The sequence below is a fragment of the Callithrix jacchus genome, chromosome 1 (assembly GCF_049354715.1).
Source record: "Callithrix jacchus isolate 240 chromosome 1, calJac240_pri, whole genome shotgun sequence".
NCBI classification, from domain to species: Eukaryota; Metazoa; Chordata; class Mammalia; order Primates; family Cebidae; genus Callithrix; species Callithrix jacchus.
In genome coordinates, this window is record NC_133502.1 from 180750908 (window position 1) to 180771095 (window position 20188).

Sequence of the window (20188 nt, forward strand, 5' to 3'; positions counted from 1 at the left end):
AGACAGCTTCTGGCATAGGTCCGTAAAAAAGCCTGTTGGCAACAGCTTATTGCAGAGGCAGCGAGTATTGGGGAGGTGGGGGCTGGCGGGGAGGCACATTAAAAATTGTTTCCAGGCTGGGCATGGTGGCTCACGCCTGTTATCCCAGCACTTTGGGAGGCCGAGGTGGGCAGATCACAAGGTCAGGAGTTCAAGACCAGCCTGGCCAACATGATGAAACCCCATCTCTACTAAAAATACAAAAATTAGCCTGGCATGGTGGCGGGCGTCTGTAATCCCAGCTACTCAGGAGGCTGAGGCAGGAGAATCGCTTGATCCTGAGAGGTGGAGGTTGCAGTGAGCTGAGGCCATGCCATTGCATTCTAGCCTGGGTGACAGAGCAAGATTCCTTCTCAAAAAAAAAATATATATTTCTAGTGGCAAATATCTTTGCATTTGGGTCACTGAAACCATCCTGGCCATGCTAGGGAGGAAGCACCCCGTCCCTCCACCATGTTCAGATGAACTACAAATAAGAAGCAGCTTCTCCACGTCTCTTTGGCCGTTCCTGACAGCATCCAGTCTGCAGTGATGATGGAGGAGCAGGGCGGTTCCCAGGGATTGATGACCCTGCCCCCGGGGTGACAGCAAGCTGAGGGATGACCCTGGTCATCACTCACCCCGTGTGGGAGCCCCACACCCTGCCCTTCACTGCTGCCTGCAGGCTGAATGCTCAAAAATCAAACCGCTGAGATCTGTTCTCATCTCCCAAGGAGCTTCCTCCTGCCTGCAGAGAGCAGGTAACTGGGAGCTTGCCTGCATCTGCCTTCCTAGGCTGCTTGGTGGGATGGGCCCGTCTCCAGTGGGAGGGATCTGAGAGCATATGCAGACAGAGGCACACCATGGCCCTGTTTTTACCCCTTTTTGAAAAAAAGGAGGATTTACCATTCATATCTCACATACGGGGAAACTGAGCCCCAAAGTAATCTGGGCCTCGTTCCAAGTTAACCAGCCAGGCAGGCCAGTGACAGAGCGCCCCCTGGGAACCCAAGAGCCCTGCCTCCCTGGCCAGAGTTCTCCTTAGCTATGTGACCTTGGGGCTTCACTACTAGCAGTGAAGTCACAGGGCTTTGGCGAAGATTCAGCGAATAACGCACACAGACTGGTTTGCATGGAGTCTGGCATAAAAAAGGTGCTCAATAAATATATTATTATTATTGTTATTACAGCAGATGACAGTCTTTAATTCTGCATCCTCTGCTTGTTTAGTCAGAGATTCTAAATAGTATTCAGCAGTCTAACTCCCTCTCCAGTTTTCAGGGCAGCTGAGGGCAGGTAAGGGTTAAGGTGGAGGTGAAGGGTGGCAGCAGGGCGGGGCACTAAGGTGCCTGGTCTTGCTCCATTCCCAACACCCTCTGTGACCTTGGGCTGGTCTCTCTCTGCCTCTGTCTCTGTCCTCAGGCCCTTTGTTCTTGATGCATCCAAATGACAGTGCTGGCTGCTCAAGCCTGCAGCGAGCCCACCCCAGGAGGCCAGGAGTGTCCAAAAAACACATGTGCTCCTGGAAGATGTGGAAACTCTCCCTGAAGCCCTGGGAGGCAGCCTGGCAGGAAACCTCCCGTGGGTCGGAGAGCCCAGGGCTGCCCGATGCCATGTTGCCAACTGAGCAGCCTCTGCCATGCCTGGGGCTGCGGCTACGGGAGCCCTCCCACACCTCCCTCCCATGCTTGCCTGGGAGGGAGGCAGAGAACCCCTCAGGCAGGCCCCTCCTGCCCCCCTACTCTGCACTCTCTGCAGAGCTGGCTTGGCTTCGTCAAAAGCAGGGCCCATCAGGGTGGAGGCGGCGATGTGTCAGCTGGTATTCAGGCTCTGGTTGTGCGCTTAGATTGCTCCCCCTCCCCATCTCCCCAAATCCACCCACCCACCCCGGTACCCACTGCTTGGGTCCTTCTGGGTGGCAGCACTTCACGGGGAGAGACCGAGGAGCAGCCCTGAGCCCTTGGCTGTGGGGGGGTGGGGGAACTGACTCCACTTGGCCCCCTCCCTCGTGCCGATGGGGCAGCCCCCACACCCATGGGCGCTGGCACCCCGGCAGGCCCCCGGGTTTTGGAAAAGGAAGCTGCAGCCCGGCTGCGCCTGACCGGAGGCGGCTGAGGATGAGCTCTGGGCGCAGGGACCCGCTGGCCCCCGGGCCGGGAGGCGATGTTTAGGCAGCGACCCCCCAGAGGCTGCCGGGGCCACCCTGGCTGCGGGCCCGCCGGGACGCCCCTGCTCGCCGCGCCCCTCCCCGGGCCGTGGCACGTCCCCCGAGCCGCGCAGTATTTCCTTCCTGCACCTTTAAGAAGACCGTTGCTCCGTGGTGGGATGGTGTGTTAAAGCCACACAGAGGAAGTTACGCAGCCCGGATCAGACCGAGAGATAAAAGCCCCGATGGTGATCGTGAGTGATGGCAAGAGGATTTAGCCTCGGCATTAACTTGGTGCGGAGTGCAGGGGGGCCGTGAAGCGCCCGCCATCTGGCCCGCACCGCGCCGGGGGGATGCCCCGGCTCTCCGACGAGCCGCCGCGAAGCCCACCCGGGCCGGGGGCTGCCCGGAGCCCGAGTGCGGGTCCTCCCCGGGCCGCCCAGGGGGGCCAAAAAGTTTGCACTTGTTAGCGGCGACCTCCTGCTCGGCCCGGGCGGGCGATGCGGGCTGCGCGAGCGGCCCCCTCCCCCGGCCCGCGTCTCCGGGACGGCAGCGGGCGGCCCCCCCGGCGGCCGGAGGGCTCCCCGGCCCCGATCTGACGGCGGCGGCAGCGGCGGCCACAGCGGCGGGAGCGGTGCGGGGAAGGAGCAGCTGCTCGCAGCCCTCGGCCCGCGCCCCCACCCAGCGCCAGCCCTAGGCGGGAGGCGCAGCGCCGGAGGGTGGCGGTCCTCGGCCCTCCTGGGTCTCGGCGCCGGGAAGCCGCTCTGAGCCGGGGTAAGGCGGGCAGGGAGAGCCCGGGAGGCGGGCGGGCGCGGGGGAGAGGCTTCAGCTTAGCCGGGCTGGTTTCATTTTTAAAGGGATTCGGTGACTATGCAGGCTTGCCCGGGCCCAGGAGCCACTTACAGCCGCCCGGCAGAGGCTCGGATGAAAAAGTTGTTTGGTGGCGGCTGCTACGAGCCTGGAGTCGCCCCAGAGGGGTGTGTGAGAGTGCGTTCGTAGCAGCATCTTAAAGGGGTAGCTTGTCTTTCTGGCCGACTTCCCCCGGGTCTTTTCAGTCGCGCGCGCGCGTGTGTGTGTCTGTGTGTGTGTGTGTGTGTGTGCGTGCGTGTGTGTGTGTGTGTGTGTGGCGGGGAGGGTTGTCGCAAGGATGCTCAGATGTGTTTAGGAAAAGGAAACTAACCCTGCTCCCGCGCCTCTCCCCCACCCCAATCCCACCGCCACCGCGGACAGCCACCCCCATCCCGTGCTCTCCCATCTCTCTGCAAACTGGGAGCCTGTGAGTTGCACAAAGAAACTCTTGGCCAGCCCGGCCTCAGCTGGAAACTTCTCACGGCGCCGGGAGGGGGTCGGAGGTGAGGGGGCGCAGGCACCGGCTCGGAGCCGGCGTAGAGTCGAACCTGGAACTGAGTGGCGCTCAGGTGGGGGGAGCAGAGGCGGCGGGAAGGCGGGAGGAGAGGACCGCGGGCTCGCGGGGTCCGCCGGCTCCGGAGTAAGTTGGGCGTCTGGGCGGGGGGGCGGCGGCGGCTGAGCCGGGGCAAACGATCCAGCCAGTTTCCGGGCGCTCCGCTCCGGGTCTTTTAATTAAGAGAGGCGGTGCCGAAAAAGTGGGCACCTCCATTCCGTCCGGGCCTTTATTACAGGCTTAATGATTAATTGCTCCCGTGGCTTGCACGCAACTTTGGGTAGACAAAAAACCTGCGGGGTTGCCGGGTAGTCGCTGTGCCTGGCACAGCGCTCGCAGCCGGCCGGGAGCGCGGACTCGACCCCGGCCCCGGTCTCGACCCCGCCCGCCACCCGCCGGGACCCACCCCGGGGCCTACAACTCGCGCCCCGCCTCCCGCGCCCAACTTTCTGGGACTCCCGAGGGCGGGGAACCAGGGCCCAGGGAAAGGACCTGCTCCGGAGCAGGGAGAAACCCGGACCGCTGGAACTCGGACGCCCGTCGAGGCTGCGGTGAGCGCGGGGCGCCCGCTGGACCCCGCTTGGGGCAGAGGACCGGAAGGTGACCTCGCGGAGCAAGCTTCCTTTCCCTCCCCGCACCCCCCACCCTCCCCCGAAGGCAGATTTCACCCCCTCCGCTCCCCTGCGGAGGACAGAGAGGGAACCTTGAGGTGGGCTGGGTTCCCCCCACCCCAGGCCTCAGAAGTCCCCATCGCCCTCCCTTCGGTGCCCCCAGGGCCCGCCGCGGCAAGTTTCCCACACAGCGAGGGCGCAGCCGGCAACTCCGAGAGGAACCTGCTGGCGAGCCCAGCCAGCTCGGGAGGCGCTAATTCAATAAGACAGAGAGATCTGAGTTCAGAAATCCTGATAAAATCTAATTTTCGGGTTTTAATACCCTGGCTATCAGCCCCCCTCGGTTCCTGAGGACTCTTAAAAGAAAATAAAGCGCATTGATTCTATTTGTTTCTTGGAGCTGCAGTTTCTTAATAACATCAGGTGAAGATAAATTTTTTACGGAGAAAACGATCCGCCGGGATGCAGCCTCTTACTCTGAAAATTTCACTGCCGACTCCTCACTCTCTGCGCTCCTCCTCGTTACCCCGGGGAGTCCTGCGTCTCTCCCCCCTTCTCTTTTTTCTTTTTGGCAGAACTCTCCTGTAATATTCGTGCACTGAGCTCATAATTCCCCCTGCGATGCCAGCAACGCCCAATTGATTGACTAGTTGTAAACACATTTTTCCCCTGGCAGATTTTGTTGGTGGTGGTTTTTTTCTTTTTTTAATTTTCCAGGGAATGCGTGGCATTTAAGCCAACAGAACTGCAATTCATAGATTTGCGAGTTGCGCCCCGCGCGCCGCTAGCCCCAGCCTCCCGGCCTCCGGCCCTCGCTGCCTCCCTGCGCCTGGAGGCGTCCAGCGCCTTGCAAGCACCGAGCAGCCCGCAGGTCCTGCAGCTGAAGGAAGGCGGCAGCTGCGTCCTCCTTGCAAGCCGCAGCCCGGCGTCCTGGTTGTCCCAGCAGCCAGGAGCGCCCTACCTGTTAGTGAACAGCTGGGAGTCGACTGCTGGAAGGATTAATTAGGAACGTGCTGTGCTCCGGGCAGCGCGAGCTCGGGTAGAGGCATCCAAATCTTTGCCGGCCGCGCTATTTTATTTTTACTACATTTTCTCAGGTTGCAAAAATAGACACCGGGCACGTTCTTTCTGAGAGTTTTCTAGCAAGGAGCGCCTTCAAGGCCGGGCAGGCTCTACAACAGGTTCCTCTTTAACCAGCCAGAGGTGAGATAGGGAAAATGGTCCTGGCTGTGTTCTCATTCATCTCCATCAGGAGCCCTTCATCCAGAGGGAGGGGCAGGGGTCGCCCTAACGCAGATGGATGAGTCCCGTGCCTGGAGCCCTGGGGCCCTGGCTGGGGGCTGCTCCGAGCTCGAGGTGCTCAGGACAGCAAGTGCCCGCCACTTCGGTTTGTCATTTTTGGCAGGAGCGTTTTTGTGTCTGGGTGGAGAATGGAGTTTCATGGAAACACAGTTAACTCGTCGGGGGTCTTGCATGCACAGGCGCCGAAGGGGATGTCAGGGGAGAGCCAGGCCAGGTCGGACATGCAGGATGGTTTGGGAGGCAATCATCGGAGGCAGAATAACCAGAATCATTAATCATGCAGGGGCTTCTGCTGTAACTTATTGCAGTAACCTTTGCCCTATTGGCCAGTGTTTTTGGCCAGAATCCCGTCCTGGCTGGACTTGGGTTCTCTGGGTGACAGATCCAGTGTCTGGAACATAACAGTACTGGAGTCATGTTATTTCCCAATGTAACATTCATGTTACTGATATGTATTGTGATATGATATATTAGTTATATCTATTTTGATTTTAAATAATGATAGTAACCAGAAGCTTAAAATAGCACAGCAATAATCATAATAGTGACCCGTCTATAGACGAACCTTCTAAGAATGATTGCAAAATGCTGGCCTTGATCAGAAAAATCGGATCTCACAAAACATTGTCACCTCTTTGTCAGTCTTCAATATCCCTAGTTTATTACAGTTAAAAAAATTAAATTAGCCATTTCAGATTGTGCCTATGATTGGCGAGCGATTTATCCGTGCCTGGCTCTTCACAGTTGGCCAGTACGAGGATCACTCTGTCCGTCTGTACATATAGGTACAGGCTCAGCTGCACCTGTACTTACAGTCTCATCTCTGCCTCTAACAACTTCGACATTCTGACTTGTCAGTCATGGTATTTTAAAGCAACCATTAAATCTGGGCTCCTGGGGATGCTTTCGAAAGTCTCTGACCCCCAAGCAGGGGCACTTCTGCTGAACTAACATTCTCATCAATGAGAGAAAAATGCATCACCTTTTAAATAGCATGCCCAATCTCCAAATGTGCAACTCTGATATTAATAAAAATAACCCGGTTTTCTCAGGAGACCTCGCTAATGCAGCCTCATCTTTCGCACATTTTGCCGGAGAGCTTTTGTTCTTATACATCTCTATTCTCCCCGTCTTTAATTTGTTGCAGGTGTTGTTGCTAATGAGCTCTCTCTCTCTCTCCTCCCCTCTTACAATGAAAGACAAGCCAGACCCCAGGTACCTGGATGGATTGAGAGCTGAGATCTCAGAAACTTCATAAGTTGCCGATGGCTACCAGCCAAGGTCAGCTGGGCCCCATTAGTGCCGGCCCCCACCAAAGCAGAGCCAAATAGCCTTCTCCCCAGTTAACACCTCAGTAGCTTTTTATTCTAGTCCAGTCACACAGTTGTTGCCACCTTAAGCCCATATGAAAGCAATCTCTTTTATTGGTCCGAGAAGCCAAGTCTAGTCCCAAAGAAGGAACATGCTTCCAGCTAACACGTCCGCCTCCTGATTTTATTTTATCTCTACAACACAGGCCGGAGGGTTGTTTTGCAGTTGTGTTGAGCACCTCACCCACTAAGAGCCCTTTAAAGACCTGGATTGATTGGAAGGACAAAAATTAAAAGCAATCTGATCCAGCCTCATGCAGGATCCCTGCGGATTTTCTCCTTATCCCATTTCCATCCACTGTCACAATTTGAGAGTCTGCCTGATTTGATCAGCTTCACCTCTGGGGGAGGTGTGACGCCAAGGTTAGGAGGATGTGAAGTTATGGACAACTTTCTGATCTGCCCATCAGCAGTGTGAGAAACGCTGGCTCTGAATTTTCCATCTCTGCCTTTTGGAAACAACTTCCTCGCTGTTTGCAAAGCTTCAGTGCTCGGGGCCCTGGGACACCCTGGCCACCCTCGCCTGGTTGATGTGGCATTTCCATGCTGAGCCCGAGAGTCCCGCCTGACCCCATCACTGCCTCTCCAGGGCGTCTCTGGGCTGCACCCCTGCGGACTGCGCAGCCATGCTGCACCTGCTGGCACTCTTCCTGCACTGCCTCCCGCTGGCCTCTGGGGACTACGACATCTGCAAATCCTGGGTGACCACGGATGAGGGCCCCACCTGGGAGTTCTACGCCTGCCAGCCCAAGGTGATGCGCCTGAAGGACTATGTCAAGGTGAAGGTGGAGCCCTCGGGCATCACTTGTGGAGACCCCCCTGAGAGGTTCTGCTCCCACGTAAGTCCACTTGCTGCTCTTTTGTTTGCTCAGGCCAAGTGGGAGGAGGTCTGGGATAGTTCTTTGGGGTGGATGAGCAGAGCGGTCAGACCAAGATGCAAGGCTGACTTTCCTGCATCTTGAATTGGGACCAGGTCTTTGTCCCACCTTGGAAATGTGTCAAAACAGAGGCCACCTTCAGGACACTGGGGTCATGTGACATTGTTCTCTGGGGTAGAGGCATTCTCCATTAGCTGGCCACTAGATCAGTTCCCTCGGGAAGTCCATAGTATTCAGCTCCCCAGCCTTGCAGGTAAGCCCCGCCTCCTGTGTAGGAAGTCAGCATTCTGGGCGAGTGAGTGAGACACTACCTGCAACATGATACTCTAATCACCCTCTGTTCATCCTTCCTGCGGTGCAACCTCCTAGCCCACTCAATCCAATCCAGCAGACAGCGTGAAGCTGGAGCATGCCAAGCACTGAGCTGGCCCTTTGCACAGGGAGGTTTGACGGTGGCTCAGAGGGAATTCATGAAGGAGGAAGTTGGGGGTCAGGCTGGAATAGACGGTGCAGCTGGGTCCCCTTCCAGTTCCATTCCTACATGCAATGATGACAGCCCCTGGGTAAGTCTGAGGAAGGCAGACGTTCAGCGTTGTCCCTTGAGTCCCTAGTTAGAGAAGGAGGAGTCCTAGAGGCACGGAGTACTTCAGTACTCAAGTCATGTTAGCAGCAACAGCAGAGATGCTGCATGCGAGCTGCCTGAGTGTGTGGGCTGAGCCTGATGTCATTTCGAGGAGTCCTCCCCTCAGCTAGCCAGGTGGATTCTGTGTTGTATAAAGCAGGAGCGTCAGGGGTGGGCTCTGGCCCAGGGACGTCTGTGGGTTTCTGTTCTGTCATCTGCAAAGGGGGCACAAGAAAAACACACACTCCTAGCGTCATTGCGAGGAGTTAGTGGTTGAATTAATCTAGGTAAAGTGTTTGAAATAGGACCTGACATGGAGTAGGTGCAGGTGTTAGTGGTTGACATTCCAGTCACACAGGTGGGATAACTGAGGCAGCCCAGAGGTGACAGGGGACAGGTGAAGGCATCTGGCCAAGGTCACACTCCAGGAAGTGGCGAAGCTGTGATTCCAGCTTAGAGTGGCCCCAGTGTCTCTGAGCTAAGCTGCTTCCTGCTGGGACATGCTCTGGAGGCTGTCCCTGGAAGGGCAGGGCAGAGCCGGGTAGGGCAGCCAGGCTGCAGGAGCTCACAGGAGGGGCTCAATGGCATCCCCCGGGCAGCTGGTGCCTCTGCATGTCCTCAGGGGAGCCTCTAGGTCTCTGGGTTTATGCTGACCCAGCACCCCCACCTCGGACTCCTGAGGACTCAATCCCATGGGCTGGCTTTGGTCACCGAGAAAGTAGCTTCTTACTCGGGCTCATCAGGATGAGGCTGTCGCTGTGGGTGGCAGCTGGGCCAGGGCCAGCTGGGGAGAAGGGGAGGGAGGGAGGGAAGGAGAAAGTGGCAGGAAGCCAGCAGCTGGGGCTGGATAGTCTCTAGCCATCACTGCCCTGGGGACCGCAGGACCGAGCGAGGGGGCTGGGCTCTGGAAGCCAGGAAGAAGGCCAGGCCGGAGCCAATGCTGAGTCCACCTCTCAGCTGGTGGGAGGGTTCTCCACATTCTCCTGGGCACAGTCAACCTCTGCCTCTTGTATTAGAGTCTCGACTGTATTTTTTCTCTTAAATATTAATCACTGCCTTAATGTACTTGGGGGAGCAGTTAAATCATAATTCTAGGACCAGCTTCGGGTCGAGGACTTGAGGTGGGGAAATGACCCTCAGAGGCAAGTCTGAGACCCTCTCCTGGCCAATGCTGGCTAGGATGTCCTTGGCCCTGGACCTCTGCCCCAGCCCCACCCTTAGACAGAGAACCCAGTGCAGTAGGCAGCTGCCCTGGGGAGGTGATCACCCCTCCCAGTCCCGATGCCAATGCCAGCAGAGCCTCATCCCAGGCAGCAGTCCTCAAGCCTGGGATGAGGGGTCTGGAAGAGTGCTCTCTCCTATCCCCTCCCCTGGCCCTCTCCTAGGCAGACAGGTGTGGAAGGCAGGGGAGAAAGAACAGCATCTCCACAGTCTCCCACATGGGTGCATTCTCAGTGTCTCGCCACCTGTTTGATGGACTTAAATATTTCATCATGGGCTCCATCCGGCTCTGCTTTGATTACAAATGTGTGGCCGATGAAGATGGGGAGGCTGCGCAGCAGGTGGATGGCAGCCTTTGGAGGGGTGGCTTTGGAAAGCTGGTTTTTGGAGGGGTAGCTTTGGAAGGCTGGTTTTTGGAGGGGTGGCTTTTGGAGGACTGGCTCTGGAGGGCTGACATTGGAGGGCTGGCTTTGGAGGGTGGTTTTTGGAGGGCTGGTTTTTGGAGGGCTGGCTTTTGGAGAGCTGGCTTTGGAAGGCTGGTTTTTGGAGAAGTGGTTTCGGAGGGCTGGCTTTTGGACGGCTAGCTTTTGGAGGGGTGGCTTTGGAAGGCTGGTTTTTGGAGGGCTGGCTTTGGAGGGTGGTTTTTGGAGGGGATGGTTACTTCCAGACAGATCTGGGTTCAAACCCTGAAGCCAGAGTTTATTGTGGCTTCCCCTAGGAGGGTCCAGGCAGGTCTCATTTAATCATTTCTAGGATCCTCTGAGGTGGGTCCTATTCTAATCTCATTTTGGGGATTAGAAAGTATTGCCTAAATCCCGCCAAGGTCACTCAGTTGAGAAGGCAGGCTGGGAACTGCCTGTGACCAAGGCCCATCCCCACCCACCAGGCGGCACAGCCTCCCCTCTCTCAACTTCTGACCTCTCTGAGCTTCACTGTCTTCCTCTGCCCAGTAGAAACCATAACGTAGGAGCATCCCGGTGCTGGTGGGACAGTGCAGCCTGGCCATGCTGCCCTGGTACATGCTGGCACATAGGAGGTACTCAGTGCACAGTACTGGTCACTGGCTTGTTACTGTAATGATTATGGCCTCGGTGACTTTCCTGGCTTCTCTTCTTCCCCCGAGTCCTTTGCCTCTCCCATCTTGAGGACACCACACCTTGTATTTTTAGTCTCTGCAGCTTCTATGCCTGCAGCCCCAGCAGCTTTTGTTAACCAGCCACCAGGGGGCGCCCTCATGGTGGACAGATGCCCACTGCCTCCTTAGCCTTGCATCACCCATGGGTCCTTGCTTCCCATGGCCCCTTCTGTGGCAGGTGCTATGTGTGTCCCAACATCCAGCCTGTGGGAGCACAAGCCCCGCTGCACTCCAAGGGCACAAGAGGGGGCCCAGGGGCAGACGGCCTTTTCAGATGCAGGGTGCAGAACCCCCCTCTCTCTCCCAGGCTTCCTGTCCTTCAGCAAGGCCACCTGAGAACTGAATTGTAAATTCCAGCCTTGCAAGGAAGGGGAGGAGGCTGAAAGACAAGATAAATGAATAAATAAAAACCTATTGGCTCTAAATGCACAATGAGAATTAATAGGGATGAGCTCTCAACCGAGGATTCTTGGGCAAGGACAAAATTGCAATGAGGGCTGTGGGGGAAGAGAGGCAGCCCCACCCCAATTCCCAGGGCCTGCCCGAGAGGTCAGCCCAGCAAGGCTGCAGGCCAGGGAGGAGGCGGGAAGGGCAGCCGGCAAAGCGTCTCAGCCCCTCAATAGGCAACTGCTGCTTGCAGACCCCTTTAAGATGTGGAGGGCATGACTGGCATTGGGAGGTGCCCATAGTGCTCTGTAAGGCAGGTCTCCCGCAGGCCACCTGTGCTGCCTGTGAGAGGAAGGGGAAACCCTTCCTTTGTGCCTTGGAGACAAAAACTAGCCACCTGAGACTCAGGGGAGAGCTGACGAGCAGGAGAGAGAGATGGAGAGAGCCACTGCCCAGGTGACAGGGTGCTAGGGGAATCCTGCAGCTCCCACTCAGAGTGGGTACCTGGTGCAGCAGCGCCAGCCTCACCTTCACAGAGGTGCAGAACCCCGGACCCCGTCCCGACCCACATCTGCTGAGCCAGAATCTGCCTTAACAGGAAGTCTCTGGAGTGGGGGTGGGTTGGTCCATGGTGGTGGATGAAGCCTGTCACTGAGAAAGGGGCTGAAGGTCTGTGGGTCCCACGGGGTCTGTGCAGGTTAACGGGAGAGGCACTGCTGAGGGGAGACAGGAGCCAGCAGGAGAGCAGGGTGGGAGTCCTGGGAATGAGCAGATGGAGCTGGAAGCAGAGATTCCCAGATGCGGGCCTCACTTGCCAAGGCAGGGGTCTGTGCTTCTGAGCAGGAGCCAGTGGAAGGTTCCAGAGAGAGGCAGCATTTCCTCCTGATAAGAGCTACAGGCCCAGAATCTGAAGCCCTGAGCTCACATCCCAGTGTTGTCACTTGGGGTCTGGGTGGTCTGGGGTGAGTGATTCCAATTCTCCAAGCCTCAGTTTCCCTATCTGTAAAAGGGGTATGAAGGTCACTGCCTTGCCCACCTCACTGACTTCCTGGGAGAGGAAATGCCTCTCTCAACATACTGGAAGGTGCTTCAAGGAGACCATAGGTTCTGTTCTAGTATGAGACTTGAATGTTATTTTATCCACTCTTGATAAGCTGGATGTTTCCACACTGACATGGGTGAACACTGAAATTTCAGCCATGCTGGAGACTCTGGCATACAGAGACACCTTGGCTTTGGTGGACAGGAAAGCCAAGGGCAGGCTGTGAACGTGCATCTTCAAACACGCATCTTAGTTACAAAGCCTGCTTTCACTTCTCTGTGCCTCAGTTTACCCAGCTGCAGAGCAAATGGTTCCATTCCTCCCCCAGGGAGTCTAGTGGGCTGATGGATGCAGATGGCAGGCAGGTCCTGGAGTCCTCTATCTACTCCCCACTGTGACATTGAACACCACATGCAGAAACATGATCATGACATGTTTCCATCCAACAGTGCAGGGCTGGCCAGCCCGATGGCTCTGGACTCCTTCCCGCTCTGTTTCTGGCCCCCAAACCCAGCCTCCCTCCTCTCACCATCACACCCCTCCAGGTGGCAGATGTTTCCAGGTCTGACCTCATGCCAGGCACAGTTGTGATGGAGAGTGAGGTGATGACTAGAGAACACTTAAGTGAAAAACAAGAGAGAACACAGCAGGCATTGAAGACAACACGCAACTAACAAGTGTGGCGCCGGGACCTCATACAATAGGAGCTAGAGAAGGAGGAGGGCCTCTCCCCAGGAGCCCTCCCAGTGCTTCAGCCTTGGCCGTGCTGTCTCCTTCACCCGAACGCCTGCCCCTTCCTTCATTTTCAAGGCTTCCACTTCTACCTGGATAACCCTGGCTCCTTTTTCAAGGTTCATGTTGGACCCCACTTCCTCCTCTAGGAAGCCCTCTCTGACTCCCTTGCCCAGTGGGGTGAGGAGGCCCCCATATGGTCACATCATCCTACTTACTGACTGGCCTGGTGCGGAAGAGCTCTGGCCCTAAGGATGGAGAGTTTAGAATCCTGTGCTATGTGATCTTTGATGTGAGATCTAACCTCTCTGAACCTTAGTTTCTCACTTGGGAGCTATTAATAGAACGTGCATAGGAGACTGTCATGAGCATAGGGGCCTGGCAGAGTAGGGGCTCACTGCATGCTTGTTGTTGGGACCAATTCTCTCACTTTACATGTCTCCTTTCCCCCTGGTCTGTGAGCTCCTCAAAGGCAGGGCTGTCTCGCTATCTTTGCATCCCCAACACCTCCCTCTGGGCTTGATCAGTGCCCATGAAGCATATCCTGAATGAATGCATGCAAGGGAGGAAGTATGGTGTGATCCAGGAGGGCTTCTCAGAGGAGGCAGGATCAGGGCTGAGTCTTGAAGGAAAAACTGGGGTTTGGGTGAGGACAGAGGAGACCCTGGCAGCCACTGCTTCTCTCCACTGCAGCCCCTGTTCCATGGGATATGCAATTAGATGAAGCCGGGAGGTTTGCACAACTGTCCTTAAGTCAGATGCAAGTGACTTTGGCGCCTGAGCTGCACCCACCGTTAAAGCCACTCAGTCTCTTGAAATGCCTGAGGCAGGGCCCAGCCTAGGACAAGAATATTTCCATGAAATGACATCTTGTTTGTACAGCGAAGTCTCCCTCCTGGGCAGCAGACAATGAGCAGTCCGAGGCCTGAGGTCCACAGGGTGAGATCCTTGCTTTTGACTTCCCTTGAGGGAAGGGGGTGGGGTCCAGACACCCCAAGGACAGGCAGCTGTGGGAAAGGGCCAGAGGGGACATGTTTCCAAAGAATGTCAGAGACTTAGAGACCCCTGACTTTTCTGGTTTGCATGTCCCCACCTTCCCGGGGCTGTCTGCCTCTAAGTTTCCCAGCCCTGATGTTCAGTCCATTTGCACTTTTCTCATGGATGGTGTGTATAACAAGCTGCCTCCGATCCCACCTGTGATAAGGCAGGCAGTGGACGGACGGACGGATGGACAGGCAGGCAGGCTGCACCACGCTGCAGATAAGCACTTGGGCTTCAGGAGGGGGCAGACAGGGCTCGTGCGTATCCTGCACTTCTTGGGTGTGGGACTTGGGATAAGTCCCTGGTGGCGCTGAGCCTTGGTTTTTCTCACTTGAAACCGGGTGTGGCGCTGGACACAACCTCAAAGGAAGTGTGTACAAATGAGATGAGACCAGGCGTGTGACAGCCTCAGCTGATGCCAGCACAAAAGGAATGCTAAAAAAAAAAAAAGGCCGGGCACCATGGCTCATGCCTCTAATCCCAGCACTGTGGGTGGCCAAGGTGGACGGATCACCAGAGGTCAGGAGTTCAAGACCAGCCTGGCCAATGTGGTGTAACCTCGTCTCTACTAAAAATACAAAAATTACCCAGGCATGGTGGTGGGTGCCTGTAATTCCAGCTACTCGGGAGGCTGAGGCAGGAGAATTGCTTGAACCTGGGAGGTGGAGGTTGCAGTGAACGTAGATTGCACCACTGCACTCCAGCCTGTGTGACAGAGTGAGACTCCATCTCAACAAAATAAAAAGGGTTTTTTTTTAATTCTGGAATTTAACTTGAGGGACAGAAGAGGACCCCACAGGCCAAACCCACAGCCAGAGGCACAGGCCGTGCGCTGAGAGGTGGGCCTTGCAGGGAAGTATCAGGAGAGTGAGGGTCTGGGCAGAAGGAATGGCGTGTGCAGAGACACAGCGGAGGGGGCGGGGTGATTGAAGGGGAAAGTGTGTGGGTGACAGAAGGGAGATAGTCTGCGCCCCTGCACTTGACCAGTGAATATTCTGAGACTTCTCAAAGCCCACTGAGTGTTGGAGCTGGGATTCAGCCTACCTGTGTCTGGCTCCTGGCGGCTCGCTAGGGTTAGCAGGGATTAGGTCATGGGCTCTGGAGGAGCAAGAGGGGCAGGAGGGCAGCTGAGGGACAGTGGTGGGAACCAGAGCGTGGAAGCCCTGCGCTGTGGGGCTGGTCCGGAGCTCACCAGGCTGGACCACGTGGGCACTGAGCTGTGGCTCAGAGTTCCTGTGGCAGCGCCCATGCAGGGCTCCTTCCTGGAGGGGCCAGGCGATGGGGAATGGGAGGATTGGCAGGTCATGCAGGAGCCGGTTCTGTTCGGCTTTGGTTTGCAGGATCCGATTTGTTTTTCAGCAGCAGCAGATTTGCTTAAATATATGAAAATGTGTTTCTAATTCCCCGAGCACGCACCAACTGCTGGCGGAGGAGGGGGTGGCACCCAGGAGCAGAATGAATGCAGAGGGGAGCCAGAGTTCTAGGCCCTGGCTGCTGAGAGACCAAGGATACGCCCCCAGCCTCAGTTTCCCCAACAGAGCAACAGTGGGGCTTGGCTGCATTAACCAGTGCATCCGATGTTCCCTGGTGATTGCCAGGTACATTCTGAGAGTTGAGGGAAATTCAGATTGGTCAGAGACAAAATGAGACAAAGCAGTAGACTCCGATGCAGAGAGAGGGGTCCCAGATGTACACCCCGGGTCCAGCACAGCTGTAAGCATTTTTAACAAGATTTAAAAACATTGCTTAAACTGAGGTGAAATTCACATAACATAAAATTAAGCAGCTAAAAAAGCACCCGTTTTGACGGATGCAGTGGCTCATACCTATAACTCCAGCACTTTGGGAGGCCAAGGCCAGAGGATCAATCACTTGAGGCCAAGAGTTTGAGACCAGCCTGGACAACATAGTGAGACCCCATCTCTTAAAAAAAAGTATTATTGTGTCTAACATAAAACTTGTTATTGTGTCTAACATAAAACTTTTAAACTATTTTGCAATATACAAATCAGTGGCATGTAGCACATTCACAGTGTTACACAATCACCATCTCTACCTAGTCCCAACACATTTTCACCAGCCCAGTAGAAAACCCCGTGCCCGATAGTTACTCCCCATCACCTTCCTGCACCCTTAGCAACCACTATGAGTCTACTTTTTGTCCTCCATGAATCTACCTATTCTAGACATTTCATACAAATGGAATCAGACAGTATCAGACTCTTTATTACAGCATTCTTTCACTTAGCATGTTTTCAAGATTCGTCCACATTGTCACATGAATCAGTACTTCCTTCCTTTTTAAGGCTGTGTAATATGCCATTGTCTGGACACACCATATTTTGTGTATCCGTTCCCTAACTGATGGACATTTGAGCCGCTTCCGCTTTCTGGCTATTAGGAGTGATACTGCTGTGAACATTTGGCTCCCAGTTTTTGTGTGTGTATATGTTTTCATTTCTTTTGGGGGTCTACCTAAAAGTGGAGTTTCTGAGTCACAAGGTAATTCTACATTTAACTTTTGGGGAACCACCAAACTGTTTTCTACAGGTGCTTCCCCTTTTACGTTCCCACCAGCAGTGCACAAGAGTTCCGGTTCCTCCATGTCTTTGTCAACACTTGTTATTTTCTGGTTTTGTTTTAGGACTCCCCTAGTGAGTGTGGGGTAGTATCTCATTTTGTTCTCGATTTGCATTTCTCTGATGGTTAATGATGTGAGCAATCACGTGCTTGTTAGTCATGGTTTTGTTTTGTTTTGTTTTGTTTTTGAGACAGAGTCTGACTCTGTTGCCCAGGCTGGACTGCAGTGGTGCAGTCTTGGCTCACTGCAACCTCCATCTCCCAGGTTCAAATGATTCTCCTGCTTCAGCCTACCGAGTAGCTGGGATTACAGGTGTGCACCACCACACTCACCTAATTTTTGTGTTTTTAGTAGAGACACGGTTTTACCATGTTGCCCAAGCTGGTCTCGAACTCCTGGCCTCAAACGATCCACCCACTTGGGCCTCCCAAAGTGCTGGGACCACAGGTGTGAGCTACCGTGCCCGGCCTATTTTAACTTTAATAAATTCCAGTGTGTGTATTTTTTCCTTTTGTTGCTTGTGCTTTTGGTGTCATATCTATGAAACCATTGCTAAATCCAAGGTCAGTAGTTTACCCCCATATTTTCTTCTAAGACTTTTATAGTTTTAGCTCTTAGGTCTAGGTCTTTAGTCCATTTTGAGTTAATTTTTGTATCTGCCATAAGGGAAGGGTCTAACTTCATTCTTTTGTGCGCGGATATCCAGTTTTCCCAGCACTACTTGCTGAAGAGCTGATTCTTCCCCCACCAAATGTTCTTGGCAACCTTGTCAAAAATCAATTGACTGTAGGCACTTACTTCTGGACTCTCAAATCTCTCTCCTTCTTTCTCTCTCTCTCTTTTTTTTTTTTTTTTTTTTGGAGTCAGTGTCTCTGTTTGTCACCCAGGCTGGAGTGCAGTGGCTCGATCTTGGCTCACTGCAACCTCCACCTCCTGGGTTCAAGCAATTCTCTTGCCTCAACTTCCCAAGCAGCTGGGATTACAGGTGTATGCCACCACACCTGGCTAGTTTTTGTATTTTTAGTAGAGACAGGGTTTTGCCATTTGGCCAGGCCGATCTGAAACTCCTGGACTCAAGTTATCTGCCCGCCTCGGCCTCCCAAAGTGCCGGGGTTACGGGTATGAGCCACCACGTCCGGCCTCAAATCTACTCCTCTAAAGCATTAAGCATTCTGTGTGCACTGCGTCATCAAACCCTCCTGGATACTCTGCACAGTAGAAACTATTACTCTCCTGTTGTGCCCATTTTATGGATGAGGAAACTGAGACTCCAAAACTGAGGGAAGTCAAGGCTCTAACTCAGATCCGTCATTTAATGACTACGCCACAGTGAGGCCTGAGGGTAAAAAACCCAAATGCTTATTATCCCCCTTCCCCCTCCCCCTCCCCACCCTCATTTTCTTCTCCTTCTTTCAGGCTGGGTTGTTGACTTAGAGTCTCAGAGCAGGGCCCTTGGGAGGAGATGCTGCAGCTTGTCTCTGGCCTCCAGATGCCTCCTCGGCCTCCACTCCCCCTCCTCCCCCTCCCCTGCAGCCAGGCACCTTCTGTCCTCTTCTTTGCCCTACAGTCAGTGCTTGCATGTGGCAGGTATTTAATAAATGCTGAAGATAATTATCCATCATTTCAAATAGAGAAAAACACCTTAGAAAGCATGCTGGAGATTGTCTAAGGCCAGAGAAACCCCAACATGGATAAGCATGTTACAGTGAAACTGACTGCTCCTGGGAAAGGGGACCTCAGAAGCAGGTGGCTGGTGTCCTCCTGCCCTGCCCCAGGCCTCTGAGTCCCCCACTCCACCCCCAGGAAGTCCTGGGCTCCTGTGAAGACAATATAAAACCACTGATGAGGCCCATCCCTTCTCATTTCCTATGGGGAAACTGAGGCCCAGAGGGTTGCAGTGACTTCCTTGAGCCTCCTGATGAGGAACTTCAGACCCTGGAGTCTCCACCCCAGGCCATGGACTCTCTCAGAGGTAGACTGGAGCCATGAGGACAGGGGGCCTTCCCCACTAAGTCTCTGTCCATCTACACAGGCCCTGGATCTGACCTCACATGATGGCAGACACAGGATGCCTGCCTGGATGCCACCTGCAGCCAGCGGGGGCTGGAGCTGCACCTTCAGGGTCAGCGAGGTTGACACATCCACTTCCTGGCCTGCTTAGGTGAGTTCCTGCCTATATGTCACTACTGGTGACTCAGGCACAGCTCAGAGCAGGATCCTGGGGGCCCTGAGGGGGATCAAGAGCACTCCCTAAGCCCATCTGCCAGCTGTGGTCCTCTCTGTGGTGGCAGCATCACAGAAGGTGGACAGAAAGCATGCTCTATGCCAGGAGAGCATGGCTGGGTAGGATGGTGGCGGGAACACTGGTGATGGCAGCAATGCCAGCAATCACGGCGTATTGGTGGTGTACAAGATGCCTGGGAGCCTCACGAGGGAAACGCTGGGACATGCGTGCTCCCATAGTGCCATGCACCAGTGGCGATTCGCAGAAAGGCACTGAACCCAGGTCACAGCGCAGATGAGGAGAGGGAGGGGCAGGGAGGTGGAGATGCTGACCCAAGTTTGCGCAGCCAAAGCCAGGATCCATCTACAGGGCCTTCGTCACTGCCCCGTCCTGCCTTCTGTCACACAGGAGTCCGCATGGCAGTTCTGAAATTGAGAGCTAGCAGAGCTGGGATCTCATTGGGCGGCCACAGAGGGGTCTCGTTGGGAGTGGGGGATTGTATTGGAATATCCGTGTGTGTGGATCCCTACAAATCTAACCCTGGAGTGCTCCAGAACTCCCCACCCTGTGGAAAGGGTCTCAGGCCTGTCTTCAAGGACCTGGCATTCTTCTCTCCTAGTACAGTTTGTCTTGGGTCCCTTGGGGACCGTTTGGGCCTCCTCAACCCCTCATTTCGCCTCCCTCCTGCTGCCCAAGCCATTTGTCCACTTGACTCCAAGAGTCGGCTGGGGAAATAAAAGGAAATGAAACACGACTGGGCATTTTCCCTCCGCCAGAGCAGAAGTCTGCTGTTGGGCGAAAGGTGAAGAGGAGAACAGTGAGAGATGAGCCCACACGCTCCTGCCCTCTGCCGAGGCAGGCTGTCCTCTGCTGCCAGCCTGTAGGGGGGGTGTCCTTCTAGGGGGTGTCCCTCCCTCTGGGGGATGAAGAGATGGCCAAAAGCAAGAGGCAACAAGCAGAGAAGGCTGTTCTCCAGACACATCTTGTCTCTACCACTGTCCCCAGTCAGGCACCATCCAAAACCTTTGCCCACAGCTCTGGGAGCTGGTGCTATCCTGGGGCTCAGCTCCTAGGGATGGGGCTCCCCGGGCACTGGTTGCCAGGAGCTGGGTGGCCCCGGGCAAGTCTCTTCCCATTTTGGGGTTTGGAATTCCTGCCTACAAAATGAGGGAGTCTGCAGGTCAACCTCAGAGTCCCACTACACTCCCAGATTCTGCTTCAGAGAGAGAGAGAGAGAGAGAGAGAGAGAGAGAGGAAGAGGAAGAAGGAAGAAGGAAGAAGAAAGAGGTGCAATAACCTCCCAGCATCCAGGAAGACCCGGAGGGGAAAGGCAGGGAACCAACCCAGAAAACCCCAGAGTGGGAGCCTGTCACTTTTCACGGTCATGGCCCCACTTGAGAATCTATGGTGCTCTTCCTAGAACCACGCATGTGCACACATATGTGCAAACACTGGGCTCAGGGACACACACACACA

General features: G+C 55.0%; 1 protein-coding gene across 14 annotated transcripts in view; it reads left to right on the forward strand.

Moving 5' to 3' along the window:
- The first annotated feature begins 1914 nt into the window (after positions 1–1914).
- The window catches only part of NTNG2 (netrin G2), an 81607-nt gene continuing 63333 nt past the window's right edge, over positions 1915–20188 (forward strand). For 5 of the 14 annotated variants that reach the window (XR_008473392.2, XM_035261022.3, XM_035261056.3 and 2 more), the window contains exons 1-3: positions 1915–2938; positions 6679–6760; positions 6996–7688. Coding sequence is in view for 13 of the 14 variants with exons in the window: in XM_035261022.3 (XP_035116913.1) it covers positions 7476–7688 (213 nt within the window). In the remaining variant the exon portion in view is untranslated. Of the gene's footprint in view, positions 2939–3021; positions 3517–3593; positions 4167–6626; positions 6761–6995; positions 7689–20188 lie in introns of those variants that run through there. The other 9 variants (XM_035261024.3, XM_035261079.3, XM_078330296.1 and 6 more) reach the window with 6 other exon arrangements.